This window comes from Urocitellus parryii, chromosome 7, assembly GCF_045843805.1.
Source record: "Urocitellus parryii isolate mUroPar1 chromosome 7, mUroPar1.hap1, whole genome shotgun sequence".
NCBI lineage: Eukaryota > Metazoa > Chordata > Mammalia > Rodentia > Sciuridae > Urocitellus > Urocitellus parryii.
In genome coordinates this window covers 161,643,373-161,658,159 of record NC_135537.1, presented here as the reverse complement: position 1 = coordinate 161,658,159, position 14,787 = coordinate 161,643,373, and the positions used below count along the sequence as shown (strand labels likewise).

At 36.7% G+C, this 14,787-nt stretch overlaps 1 protein-coding gene across 5 annotated transcripts in view; it reads left to right on the top strand.

Annotated features, from left to right (window-relative positions):
• Window positions 1-14,787, top strand: part of Med1 (mediator complex subunit 1) — a 36,712-nt gene that overhangs the window by 15,223 nt on the left and 6,702 nt on the right. For all 5 annotated transcript variants that reach the window (XM_026386717.2, XM_026386714.2, XM_026386713.2 and 2 more), the window contains exons 7-16: window positions 4,797-4,868; window positions 6,103-6,177; window positions 7,279-7,352; window positions 8,197-8,286; window positions 9,608-9,719; window positions 10,209-10,333; window positions 10,875-10,993; window positions 12,199-12,400; window positions 14,299-14,394; window positions 14,507-14,612. In XM_026386717.2, the coding sequence (XP_026242502.1) occupies window positions 4,797-4,868; window positions 6,103-6,177; window positions 7,279-7,352; window positions 8,197-8,286; window positions 9,608-9,719; window positions 10,209-10,333; window positions 10,875-10,993; window positions 12,199-12,400; window positions 14,299-14,394; window positions 14,507-14,612 (1,071 nt within the window). The remainder of the gene's footprint in view (window positions 1-4,796; window positions 4,869-6,102; window positions 6,178-7,278; window positions 7,353-8,196; window positions 8,287-9,607; window positions 9,720-10,208; window positions 10,334-10,874; window positions 10,994-12,198; window positions 12,401-14,298; window positions 14,395-14,506; window positions 14,613-14,787) is intronic.

Genomic DNA, 14,787 nt, shown 5'->3' with positions numbered 1-14,787 from the left:
TTTGAGAATGATCAGCATTTAGTTTCTTGTTATAGAAATTTATTTTCTTGGCCACGATTTCTCAATCTGTACATATTGACATTCAGTATTAAGTTAGAATGACTTTTAAGCCTACTCAGTCTGTCCAAGGATTTTAACCTCAATATTATTGACAATTTGGTTTGGAAAATTATTTTCTCTGGGGGCTATCTGGTGCATGGTAGGATATATAACAGCATCCATGGCCTTTCCTATGTCTGCCAGTAGTATCCCCTCAATTGTAACAATGACAAATATCTCCAGGGACTGGGGAATGGAGCATTGTGGTAGAGCATTTGCCTAGCATGTGTTAGACCCAGGATTTAATCTTCAGCACTGCCAGAAACAAAACAAATATTTGTTTGTTTATTTATTTGGTACTAGAGATTGAATCCAGAGGTGCTTAATCACTGAATCACATTCCCAGTTCTTTTTATTTTTAATTTATTTTTAAATTTTTTTAGAGAGAGAGAATTTTTTTTAAAAAAAACTGTTTAATTATGCATATATCTCACCCCTTGCCCTAATTCTTCCTCTATTTATTTATTTATTTTTTTAGAGAGAGAGAGAGAGAGAGAGAGAGAGAGAGAGAATTTTAATATTTATTTTTTAGTTTTCGGCAGATACAACATCTTTGTTTGTATGTGGTGCTGAGGATCGAACCCGGGCCGCACGCATGCCAGGCGAGCGCACTACCGCTTGAGCCACATCCCAGCCCCGAGAATTTTTTTAATATTTATTTTTTAGTTTTCAGTGGACACAACATCTTTTATTTTTTTATTTTGATGTGGTGCTGAGGATCAAACCCAGCGACCTGCGCATGCCAAGAGAGTGCGCTACTGCTTGAGCCACATCCCCAGCCCTATTTTTAATTTTTAACATAGGGTCTCTCTGTGTTACTTATGGCCTTGCTAAGTTGCTGAGGCTGGCTTTGAACCTTCAGTCTTCCTACCTTAGCTTCCCCAGTCGCTAGTATTTTTTTTTTTTTTTTTAATATCTATTTATTTATTTAGTTAGTTAGTTAGTGGCGGACACAACATCTTTGTTTGTATGTGGTGCTGAGGATCGAACCCGGGCCGCATGCATGCCAGGCGAGCATGCTACTGCTTGAGCCACGTCCCCAGCCCCCCAGTCGCTAGTATTATAGATATGTGCTACTGTGCCTGGCTAAACAAACATTCTCAGACATTGTCACATGTTGTGATCGATAACAAAAATCACACTGATGGAGAGCTACTGATGTAGCGTTAGGAATTTTATGTGGAACCAAAATAAATGGAGCCTAATCATTGAGTCAGAAAAGTCCTGAGAAAGTTTGAGACTTTATCTTTAAAAAAAAAAAAAATACTCATTTTTTAGTTGTAATTGGACACAATACCTTTATTTTATTTATTTATTTTTATGTGGTGCTGAGGATCAAACCCAGTGCCTTGCACGTGCTAGGAGAGCGCTGTACTGCTGAGCCACAACTCCAGCCTCTAAATATATGTATGTATGTGTGCGTGTGTGTGTGTGTGTGTGTGTATATATATATATATATATATATATATATATATATATATTTCTAGTTGAACCTTTATTTTTATTTATTTATTTTTATATGGTGTTGAGAATTGAAACCAGTGCCCAGTGCTAGGCAAGCGCTCTATAACTAAGCTACAAACCCAACCCCCAGTCTTTTTATTTTTGGGTGCTGGGGGTTGAACCCATGGCTTGTGGCAAGGCAAGCACTTAACAACTGAGCTATATCTCCAGTCCCCCAGTCTGTATCTTTTTTTTTTTTTAAAGAGAGAGAGTGAGAGAGAGAGAATTTTAATATTTATTTTTTAGTATTTGGCAGTCACAACATCTTTGTTTGTATGTGGTGCTGATGATCGAACCTGGGCCTCACGCATGCCAGGCGAGCGCACTACCGCTTGAGCCACATCCCCAGCCCCCCAGTCTGTATCTTGAAAACAACTTTTCACATTGATCTTCAGAAAAATTATATTATATTTAAGGTATATATATAATAATCTGTCAAGATAAAAAATAGTAGGTTTGAAGACAGTCTTTTATTGCTTTGTGTTTTTTTCTGCTGACTTGTTTTCCTTTTTGAATTAAGAAGAAATTTTCATACATAAATTTAAATCCATGGGCTGGGGATGTGTCTCAAGTGGTAACGCGCTCGCCTGGCATGCGTGAGGCCCTGGGTTTGATTCTCAGCACCACATAAAAATAAAATAACGATATTGTGTCCACCTATAACTAAAAAAAAAAATTTTTTTTTAAATCCAGATTAATATATTCTGGTAATTTAATTTTTTTTGGAGGGGTGTACCAGGGATCGAACTCTGGGTCACTCCTTTACTGAGCCATATCCCCAGCCCTATTTTGTATTTTATTTAGAGACACGGTCTCACTGAGTTCCTTAGCACCTTGCTTTTGCTGAGGCTGGCTTTGAACTCTCTATCCTCCTGTCACAGCCTCTCCAGCTGCTGGGATTATATGCGTGTGTCATACTGCTCGGCCTTTTCTGAAAATTTTTAAAAAACTATTATACCAGTTTTGTTTTAAACTTGGAAGTTCTCAAATACCACATGGGCAATGTCTTAAAGTGTAAGATGAAGGAAAGAAGTTTTGCTTAAGTCTTCTCAATTGTAAGATTAATGTGCTTATAGCCAAGTTTGAACAAGTTCTTAAAACTTGTAATGCAATATAAAAAAATAACCTTTTAAAAATTTTAGTGAATCAGTAATTGTACCAAGGTGTAATACCATCATACTCCAGAAAAAGCCAATATCTCTGGCTCTCACCTGGAATAGTAGGAGACTGTACTTACTTAGGAACTGGTTGTATTCTTAAGTTATTTTATAAGCCTGTTCAGAATTGGGAACCTCAGAAATGAATCTTTATTTTCCATAGTGGGGATTGAACTCAGGCACTCAACTACTGAGCCACATCCCCTGCCTTATTTTGTATTTCATTAGAGATTGGGTCTCACTGAGTTGTTAAGTGCCTCTACATTGCTGAGGCTGGCTTTGACTTCGTGATCCTCCTGTCTCAGCCTCCCGAGCCTCTGGGATTAAAGGAGTGCGCCACCGTCCCAGCCTCAGAATGAATCTTAACCTTTTATGATGTTTCCATTCACTTAGTATAAATGGTAATATTAAGGTAGGAAGTACATTTTGTTGCTGCTTGTCTTTTTTTTTTCTCCAATCTTCATAATACTATGAGTTATAAATGCTCAGAGCATGACTGATAACATGCTTGGGATTATCATGGCTATTAGCTTTCTAGAGCTTTTGTTTTCCTTTAAGTTTGGAAAGAGATGAATTATTGAAATGTGTTGGATCCCTAAACTACCCACAAGACCTCATTTGGCTAAGATTCCAATCCTGACTATTTAGTCCTAGAATGCCAAACTTCATGGTGGTAGTTTCTTTTTCCTAGGGCAGATCTGGTCATCTGGTTTATTTTCAGAGTCCTTGCTGCCTTTCCTGTTTTTTGAGGTTGTTATAGGCCTACAAATGTTCTATATTCCTAGTTTATGTGCTTCTCATTTTTACCTCTATAATCAAAAACTTAAAAAAAATTATTATTATTATTATTATTATTTTTGTGGTACTGGGGATTGACTCCAGAGATGCTTTACCACTGAGTTTCATCCCCAGGCTACCCTTTTTTTCTTTTTAAATTTTGAGACAGGGTCTGGCTAAATTGCTGAGGCTGGCCTTTAACTTGTTATCCTCTTGCCTCAGCCTGCTGAGTACTTGGGATTACAGGTGTGTACTACTACTATTTTTTTTTTCTCTTGGCATTCAGTGACAGTTAAATATTAAAAGGGAAGGAGCTGGGTGTGGTGGCGCATGCATGTAATCCTAGTGGCTCAGAAGACTGAGGCAGGAGGATTTCAAGTTCCAAGCCAGCCTCAGCAAAAGCAAGGCTCTAAGCAACTCAGTGAGACCTGGTCTCTAAATAAAATACAAAATAGTGCTGGTGATTTGGTTCAGTGGTAGACAGCCCCTGAGTTCAATCCCTCCTGATACCACTGCTGCCAAAACAAACAAACAAAAAAAACCACCAAAAAACATGATCCACTTAAACTAGATTTCATTATTTTGTAACTAATTGGTATGTGAATTAATCAGGTCTTTTGATTTTTATATTGCTTGCTTTTTGGTACCGGGGATTAAACCCAGGGGTCTCAATCACTCAGCCACATCCCTGTCCTTTCTTAGATTTTATTTAGAGACAAGGTCTAACTTAGTTGCTTAGGGCCTGGCTAATTTGCTGAGACTGTCTTTGAAGTCTGGATTCTCCTGCCTCAGGTTCCTAAGCTTCTAGGATTATAGATGTGTGCCACTATGCCTAGCTGACTGACTTTCATATTGCTTCTTAGCAGTTTCTCCAGAAAAATGGGGCATAAAGAGAAAGGAAAGTATTTCTTCTTCTTTTACTGTTTTTAAAAAAATACTTATTTTTTTAGTTATAGGTGGACACAATATCTTTTTTTTTTTAAAGAGAGAGAAGAGAGAGAATTTTTTTAATATTTATTTTTCAATTTTCAGAGGACACAACATCTTTATTTTTATGTGGTGCTGAGGATCGAACCCAGGGCCTCACACATGCTAGGCGAGCACTATATCTCTGAGCCACAACCCCAGCCCTTCTTTTACTGTTATTGATTAACTTCAAGAAACTTAAAGCCAATTACAAAAGCCAATTTTGGCACTTTATTGTAAAATTGAGTAGTAATTGTATTTTGTATTCTCTTTCTCTTCCCTGAATTCTTGTAGGGAAAAAAATTTTGATGAATTTTCTAAGCATCTTAAGGGCCTTGTTAATCTGTATAACCTTCCAGGAGACAAGTAAGTATATTTATTTATTTATTTTCTTTTTATGTTTTAGGAGAACCAGTATAAGTCTGCAAGTCATGTATGCTTAGAAATTTGCTAACTCTCCTGTCATAATGTCATTACATAATGTCTACTCAGTGCAACTCAGTTTTTAACTTTTATGTCTTTTAAAGATCTTTTAATATCTGCATTAGTAGGTGGCCAGAATACAGAACATTCTTTTTTTTTTTTTTGTGGTGCTGGGGATTGGAACCCAGGGCCTTGTGCATAAGAGGCAAGCACTCCACCAACTGAGCTCTATCTCTATCTCCCAGAGTATTCTTAACATGCATTTAACATTGATTTCTAGAATGAAAGGAATTATTGTGGAACCAATAACTTGTTATTTTTAATTTTTTTACTCTTATTTTTACTTTTTTGGTACTAAGGTTTGAACGCAGGGGTATTAACCACTGAGCGTAAATCCTCAGCCCTATGTATTTATTTATTTATTTCGAGCCAGGGTTTTGCTAGGTTGCTTAAGGCCTAACTAAATTTCTGAGGTTGGCTTTCAATTTGTGATCCTCTTGCCTCGACTTCCTGAGAGTTGGTGGGATTACAGGTGTGTGCCACCTCACCCTGTGTGCCCAGCCCCTTTTATTTATTTATTTTTAAATTTTTCAATAGAGTCTTGCCAAGTTATTGAGGCTTGCTTCAAACTTGGGATCCTTCTGCCTCAGCCTCCCAAGTATCTGGGATTACAGGTGTATACCACCAATCCATACTTAGGTCTTTTTTTTAATAAATATTTTAGAGCTGGGAATATGACTCAGTGGTAGTGTGTCTGCCTAACATGCAGAAGACCCTGGATTTAGTCTCCAGCCCCACAGAAATAAAAAATAAAATATTTTAGTTGTTTCTAATGTGGTCTTTTTTCTTTTCTTCTTTAGTTGTTTCTAATATGCTCTTACCCTTAGGCCTTCTTTCTTTTCTTTTGTTACTGGGGTTGAACCCAGAAGCACTTACTACTGTACAGCCCTTTTTATTTTTTTATTGTTAGACAGGATTTTGCTAAGTTGCTAAAGGTGGTCTAGAATTTGGGATCCTCCTTCCTTAGCCTCCTGAGTTGTTTGGATTACAGCCATGTGCTATCATGCAGGGCTGTGCTTTCTGTATCAGTATGTGTTTGTGTCTGTGTATACCCACACATATACTAACATGTACATTCAATGACTTAACTCATATTTTATCCTCATCTGCTCTCCAGCAAATTGAAGACTAAAATGTACTTGGCTCTCCAATCCTTAGAACAAGATCTATCTAAAATGGCAATTATGTACTGGTAAGACTGACTAAAGAATCAATTCTATGTGACTTTTGGTTTTTCACCCACGGTATTATCCTATTATTTATACATCTCTATTATGGATATGTATTATTACACTATAGTCTATATTTTACATAATAAAATACTGTCCATCTTGATTATCTCTTTTCCCTTTCCAAATAATATTTGTGTTCCATTTATGAGATTCAGTATCACTAAGTTGTTTCGTATTTCATACATTTTAACTGATAATTCATCAAACTTGGACTCCCATCTGATAAATAGTAGTGAACTTGTAATATATGTTTACCATATTATATAATGGTGTGTCCTTAGAAATAATCCATTTATTTTGAAGGGGAAGTATATTTGTTATATCCCCCAATTACAGAACAGAGTTGTTATGGTATTATTATAAGACTTATTTTTATTTGTTTTTGTGGTGCTGGGGATCAAACCCAGTGCATCTTTCATTATAAGGCCTTTTTTTTTTTTTTTTTTTTTTTTTTTTTTTTTTTTTGGATAATACTGTGGATTGAACCCAGAGCACTCTACCTCTGAGCTATATTATAGCCCTTTTCATTTCATTTTGAGAAATGGTCTTGCTTAATTGCCCAGAGTGACCTTGAATTTCAGATTCTCCTGATTTAGCTTCTGAATAGTTGGGATTATAGGCATGTACCACTGTGCCTACTTATATTTTAAGACTTTTTTTGATGTGCCTAGTTACATTGACTACTTCTTGCGGGGTAGGGCTACCAGGGATCAAACTCAGGGCCTAAGCATATCTCCAGCTCTTTTTTTTGTATTTTATAGAGACAGGGTCTCACTGTGGCTTAGCACCTCGCTGTTGCGAGGCTGGCTTTAAACATGCCATCCCTCTTGCCTCAGCCCCTCAACCTCTCCAGCCACTGGAATTACAGACGTGTCCACCAGAGCTGGCACATTGTAAGACTTTTTAAAAAAATACCTTTATTTTTATGTGGTGCTGAGAATGGAACCAGTGCCTCACACATGCGAGGCAAGTGCTCTACCACTGAGCTACAACCCCAGACCACATTTAAGACGAAAGGGCTGCTAAGACCTTCTGTGTCTAATAGATAATTTGTTTTGCAGGAAAGCAACTAATGCTGGTCCCTTGGATAAGATTCTTCATGGAAGTGTTGGCTATCTCACTCCTAGGAGTGGGGGTAGGTTATTTTAATTATTTAGAAAAATGTCTAATTTTAGTTTCAGAGTCATTATTTTATTATTTATTTTTTATTTTTTAAAATAATTATTGTATTTTTAGGTGTAGATAGACACAACACAATGCCTTTATTTTTATATGGTGCTGAGGATCTAACCCAGGTCCTGTCTGTGCTAGGCGAGCGCTCTACCCCTGAGCCACAATCCCAGCCCAGAATCATTACTTTTAATTTCACCTTGAGCTCATAAAGACATAAGCAGAGGGAGAAAAGTATTAGTCGTTTCTATATTTTATAAGGAGTTCTAAGGTGTCAATACCTGCACTACCCTCCTCTCTTTGTTTTCCAATTGTGTGAAGTAAATTATTGCTTTCAGAATCAATACTTTTTTAAAAATATTTTCATTTTTAGTTGTAGTTGGGTGTAATACCTTTATTTTATTTTTATGTGGTGATGAGGATTGAACCCAGCTAGGCGACTGCTCTACCACTGAATCACAACCCCAGCCCCAGTACTTAAACTGTTATCATGTTTTGCCAGCTGCTTTAGAGCATGGCTTCTCATAACTATGAAACTATTTTCTTGGGCTGGGGATGTGGCTCAAGCGGTAGCGCGCTCGCCTGGCATGCGTGCGGCGCGTTCGATTCTCAGCACCACATACAAACAAAGATGTTGTGTCTGCCAAAAATAAAAAATAAATATTAAAAAAAATTCTCTCTCTCTCTCTCTCTCTCTCTCAAAAAAAAAAGAAACTATTTTCTTGTATATAGGTGTATAGAAGTGTGAAATCTGTTCTTTATTTGTAATATATTAATAAAAATGCAGTAAAAAGTTTTATTTTTCATAGGTCATTTAATGAACATGAAGTATTATGCCTCTCCCTCTGACCTGTTGGATGATAAGACTGCATCTCCTATCATTTTGCATGAGAATAATGGTAAGTCTTTAGCTGCAAAACAACTGAAGATTTTGTCCAATGTTTTTAAAATATTTGTAAACTTTGATTGTCTAGCCTGCCTCTAATTTTGGTTTGATATTTATTTTCTGTCCTTACCACATGTACCTGATACTAAACACACAATCTCTATACATGTGCATATGTAAATATGTACACACACACACACACACACATATATATATATATATATATTTTTTTTTTCCACACATATAGAAAGAGCTTTATTTATTGTTTGTACTGGGGATTGAACTCAGGGGTATATTAACATTGAGGTATATCTCTAGTCCTTTTAATTTTTATTTATTTATTTAAAATACACAATTTATTTTTTTAATTTATTTTTTATTATTTTTTTTGGTGGTGCTGGGGATTGAACCTGGGCCTTGTGCATGTAAGGCAAGCACTCTACCAACTGAGCTATATCTCCAGCTGTTAATTTTTATTTTTGAGATAGGGTCTTACTAAGTTGCTGAGGGTCTAAGTTATTGAGGCTGGCTTCACTTTTAGAATCCTCCTGTCTTAATCTTCCAGGTTGCTGGTACTTCTCCTAGCCTTTTCTCATTTCTTTATAGGGGAACAGGATAGTCAACTTACTAAAGGAACTACAGCAATGGATGTTATTTTTTACTTGATCTTTATAACAAAAGATAGTGAGAAATGGCCTAATAAGTCATTTGGTCCTCTCATAACTTCAATCCTTGGCTCTATTGCATAATTATAATCATTTTAAAATGTATTTTGAAGTTGGATAAAATACGTGTCGTTAATGAGCCCTTTTAAAAAATTTCTTTCTGAAGCCAGGCTTGGTGGTACACTGTTGTAATTCCAGTGAGTCAGAATTATTGTCCTGGGATTATAGGTGTTTGCCACTGTGCCTGCTTCTTGTATTTTATTTACTGGCAGAAATAAGTAGTGGTTGGCTAAAAAGATAACTTCTATCCCATGAAATTATATAGGGATTAAGTATCTGATATATATGGCTGATATATAATGAGGTTGTTGTTTTTTAATGTGATCCACTTAATTTTTTTTTTTTTTTTTTTACCGAGAATTGAACTCAAGGGCACTCAACCACTGACCCACATCCCCTGCCGTATTTTGTATTTTATTTAGAGACAGGGTCTCACTGAGTTGCTTAGCACCTCATCATTGCTGAGGCTGGCTTTTCGAACTCAGGATCCTCTTGTCTCAGCCTCCCCAGCTGCTGGGATTTTAGGTGTGTGCCACTAATTATGGGGTCACACCAAGTTGGCTAATTTGTGTTATTTTGAAGAATATCTTTTTTCTTTCCTATTCCTAGTTCCTCGATCTTTGGGCATGAATGCATCAGTGACAATTGAAGGAACATCTACTATGTATAAACTTCCAATTGCACCACTAATTATGGGGTCACATCCAGTTGACAACAAATGGTAAGTTAAACATAATTTTAGAGAAGCAAAGTCCATATTTTGAACTTAAATACCAATGTGAAATAATATTTCATTTGGCTTACCACTTGAATTTTTGGAACTTGACTCCTTTTTTTTTTCCATTAATTTCCCTTATGTACAGTATTTATTTGAATGTTTCTCTTCTAAGGTCTGCTCATAGCAAACATTCTCTACCTTGAATAAATGTGTTGTTTTAGGTTTGAGTTTTGATGTTGTGTGTTGAACTCAGCTCCTTGCCTGTGTTGAATACATGCTTTATCATTAAGTCTAGTCCCGGATAAATGTTTGAATAAATAATTCAGCATTAACAGATTATGTTTAGGAATTGTTAGAAGGAAATTCAAAGAATGACCTTTGACAGACCCTGTAAATACTTGTCTGTGATACATGTCTAATAATAGGTGTTTGGAGTTTTCATTTTCATACCAAATCAAAATCCAACTCTTCCTCCTACCCTTTTTTTTGAAGGACCCCTTCCTTCTCCTCCATCACCAGTGCCAACAGTGTTGATCTTCCTGCTTGTTTCTTCTTGAAATTTCCCCAACCAATCCCAGTATCTAGAACATTTGTTCAGAAACTGCAAAACTGCACAGGTGAGTTTTTTGTTTTTTTTCTTTTTAAAGTCTTTACCAAACTGCTGGTATATTTTGAGCAACAGGAGCTAATACTTGGTATAGATGTGAGCATGAAAATTCAAATTCAGGTTACCCTGGATTGCTTATAGTCTTATAGACCTGAAAGAAGTAACCAGGGGTATATATATTAATGGTGTTTTATAAATGCTTAGTTTTTTAAATAAAGGGGTGAATGTAAAAATCATGAAGGGAGCTGGGTGTGGTGGTACATGCCTGTAATCCCAGTGGTTCTGGAGGCTGAGGCAGGATGATTGAGAGTTCAAAAGTATCATTGGCAAAAGTGAGGTGTTAAGTAACTTAGTGAGACCCTGATCTAAATTAAATACAAAATATTGCTGGGGATGTGGCTTAGTGATCAAGTTCCCCTGAGTTCAATCCCTGGTACCAAAAAAAAAAAAAAATATATATATATATATATATATATATATGAAGTGAAAATTGAGCTCTGAACATTTTGATCTTAATGTGATCATTATATTAATCTTTTTTTTTTCCCCAGGAATTCCATTATTTGAGACTCAGCCAACTTACGTACCCCTCTATGAACTGATCACTCAATTTGAGCTGTCAAAGGATCCTGACCCCATTCCTTTAAATCACAACATGCGATTTTATGCTGTAAGTAAGGCCCTGTGGAGCTGGAATGTTGTAACTTATGTTTAGACCCAAGATCAGAATCTTCTTTATAGCACTGTGGGGTCTGACACCTTCATTTAGATGGCTTGGTCATGACCTGTTTCCTCACTCACACAAGAAATTACAAAAATCTCTGATACATACTAAAGAAAAAGGCCATGAGCCTCCAAGTTGGGAAACTCAGCAGTGAATATTTCTTTGTTGACATTCTTCAAAGAGATGAAAATCTTTTAATGGTATCCTGCCTTTTACAAGCTTACAGCTAGATGTTAAAAATTCTTATTGTTTCATGCACCATAAGTTTATAATTGGAAAAGTCCTTTAAGTACATAAAAGAACAAAGTATTGGGATGAATCAATTATGAAATGTTGCAAAACCTCATCTGGGCTTAAATTTTTTTGAATGTTTGACAGTCTAGACTATCAGTAGTTCACAAATTCTGGGTGCATTGTAATTATAAAGAACATTTTATTAAAAATACAGATTTTGAGCTGGGTACAGTGGTGCACTCCTGTAATTTAACTACTTGGGAGGCTGATACAGGAGGATCACAAGTTTGAGGCTAGCTTGGGCAATTTAGGAGCACTGTCTCAAAGTGAAATTTTTGGGAAAAGGCCTGGGGATATGTCTGAGTGGTAGAGTACTTGCCTAGTAGGCACTAGGCCCTGTGTTCAATCCCACCACCCCTAACCAAAGGAAAAAAAAACAGAAAAGAAAGAAAAAGCCACAACAGATATTGCACTTATGGTTTAGAAACCTTTAGTACAGGGCTGGGGATGTGGCTCAAGAGGTAGTGCGCTCGCCTGGCATGCATGCAGCCTGGTTCGATCCTCAGCACCACATACCAAGATGTTATATCTGCCAATAAGTAAAAATAAAATATTAAAAAATTCTCTGTCTCAAAAAAAAAAATGAAACCTCTTTAGTACAAATTTCTGAGGAATTTTTATATTAGCTAAGTTAGGATTGCACCAGGACAGAGTTTTCCTAAGAAGGAATCCTTTCAGCCAGATGAGCAACTGATTAACATTTATCATATCTGCTAGTCAGAGAATATACTGTGGAGTTCTATTACTTTCTAAGACTTTGCTGTGCTTTTTGAACCATAGACTCTTTTTAGGGTAGTTTGTGTCAGAATACAGTGGATTAGTAAACAGTATTCATTTACTTTGTTCTTTTTGCCCAGGCTCTTCCGGGTCAGCAACACTGTTATTTCCTCAACAAGGATGCTCCTCTTCCCGATGGCAGAAGTCTACAGGGAACACTTGTTAACAAAATCACCTTTCAGCACCCTGGTCGAGTTCCTCTTATCCTGAATATAATCAGACACCAGGTGGCCTATAACACCCTAATTGGAAGCTGTGTCAAAAGAACTATTTTGAAAGAAGGTACCGCCTTTCCTTTTGATATACTTACTGGAAGATGGGAACTAACTATTCCTGTAGTTCTTGAATTTGGTGGCTGATCAAAACACTGTGGAGCTTTTAAAGCTAACATAAAAATTCCTTTGTTTGGTTTTCACACCCAGATGAATTGAATTAAACCTCAATGGGAAGAATTGGGAATCTACTTTAATTACTACAAATAATTTTGATGGGACTAATCTGTTCAAATTGGTATTTCAAACCACTGTTTTTTTTTTTTTTCCATGAACTTTAACTTTTTCTAAACCTAGTAATGAATTGGGTATTTTAAAGCCTATGCTTGTGGCAGGTACCTTGTTGTAGTGAGAAACAATTTATTGATATCTAAATTTTAGGTTGTTAGGACAGTGCTTTCCTGGTATAATCTCCCCATTCTTTGGAGAACTGCAAATTATAATATCATATTTTATTTTATTATTTGATATTGGGGAGTGAACCTAGAAGCAATTAACCACCGAGCCACACCCCCAGCCATTTTTAGTATTTGAGAGAAGATCTCGCTAAGTTGCTTAAGGCCTTGCTAAAATGATGAGACTGGCTTTGAACTTGAGATCCTCCTGCCTCAGCCTCCTGGGTTGCTGAGATTATAGGCATGTGCTACCATGCTCAGCTATCATATAGCTTGAAAAGGGAGATCTGTGCCCCTTTTTTCAGGATTCTAGATTTCTGTTGGTTTTCAAACAGTTATTAAATATTTTGGTATAAATTTTGATTTCTCTAGCTGATTATTTTTTACCTTGGGCATAAAGCATTTCTGTAAAAGTGTATCAGTGTACATGGTAGGCAAGAAGAAACAGGGAGGGTAAAACAGAAGATATCATTCATGAAAATAAAAATTGCTTTAGAAATCAGTAAATTGCTGGGTGTGGTGGCACACACCTGTAATCCCAGTGACTCAAGAGACCAAGACAAGAGAATCACAAATTCAAGTCCAGCTTCCACAACTAACTTAGGCCCCTAAGCAACTTAATGAGACTGTTTTTTTTTTTTTAAGAGAGAGAGAATTTTTTAATATTTATTTTTTAGTTTTTGGTGGACACATTGCCTTTATTTTATTCATTTCTTTTTATATGGTGCTGAGGATCGGACCCAGGGTCTCACACATCCCAGGGGAGTGCTCTACTGCTGAGCCACAACCCCAACCTGAGACTCTGTTTTAAAATAAAAAAAGGGCGTGGGTTGTAGTTCAGTGGTAAAGTGCCCTGGATTAAATCCCCAGTACCAAAAAAAAAAAAAAAGAGAGAGAATTTCAAGAGCTGGGAGTAATGACACAGAACATTTCATGTGTTTGAATCTTAGGAGAATTCTCCACATAGCTTCAGGGTCCTAAAAATGAGTTTACACTGGGGAGTAATGGAGCAAGTATGTGATCTTTGTGCCTCTGTTGCCAGAATGTTTTGTTTAGGAAGTACAACTTAAGAGATGTAGCTCAGGGGCTGGGATTGTGGCTTAGCGGTAGAGTGCTTGCCTAGCACTGGCGGGACCCGGGTTCGATCCTCAGCACCACATAAAAATAAAGGCATTGTGTTGAGTCCATCTACACCTAAGAAATAAATATTAAAAAAAAAGAGAAGTAGCTCACTGGTACAACACTCATCTAGCAATCACTAGTGCTTAAAAAAAATTAGGTATCATATCTTCATATTAGAAATTTGAAAGTTTAGTTACTTTTTTGTTTTTGCAAGATTCAACAATAAACTGGAATTCATTGGAATCTGATTCCTTCTGTGTGTGTGTAAGAGAGAAAGAGAAATTTAGTTTCCAAAAAGGGAAAAAGTAATTTTACTCTGTATATTTAAGGATTGTTGTTGGTTTCATGTCTTATGTTTGGTTGTTTTATGAACTTTTTCTTTGATTTTTAGATTCTCCCGGGCTCCTCCAGTTTGAAGTGTGTCCCCTCTCAGAGTCCCGTTTCAGTGTATCTTTCCAGCACCCTGTGAATGACTCCTTGGTGTGTGGTGAGTTGTGTGGGTGGCTAACACCTCTCTCAGGGGAGCTACTTTGGTCCTTGTATCTTTTGGAAGGTCAGAAACAATCTATCACAAAAAACTCCCATATTTTGTCTTTCAGTGGTAATGGATGTGCAGGACTCAACACATGTGAGCTGTAAACTCTACAAGGGGCTCTCAGATGCACTAATCTGCACAGATGACTTCATTGCCAAAGTTGTTCAAAGGTAGCACTGACCCTTTTCCATCAGAGTCCAATAAGAGTATGTTTTCAGTATTAGAGTGAATTGGAAATAAAGGAGAAAGTCACAGTCATTCCTTTGAATTCACTCTTATCTGTTTTTTTGGATTTAAAAGTGATCGGAACTTCTTTATTTTAATTTGATATCACAATGGAGTAAT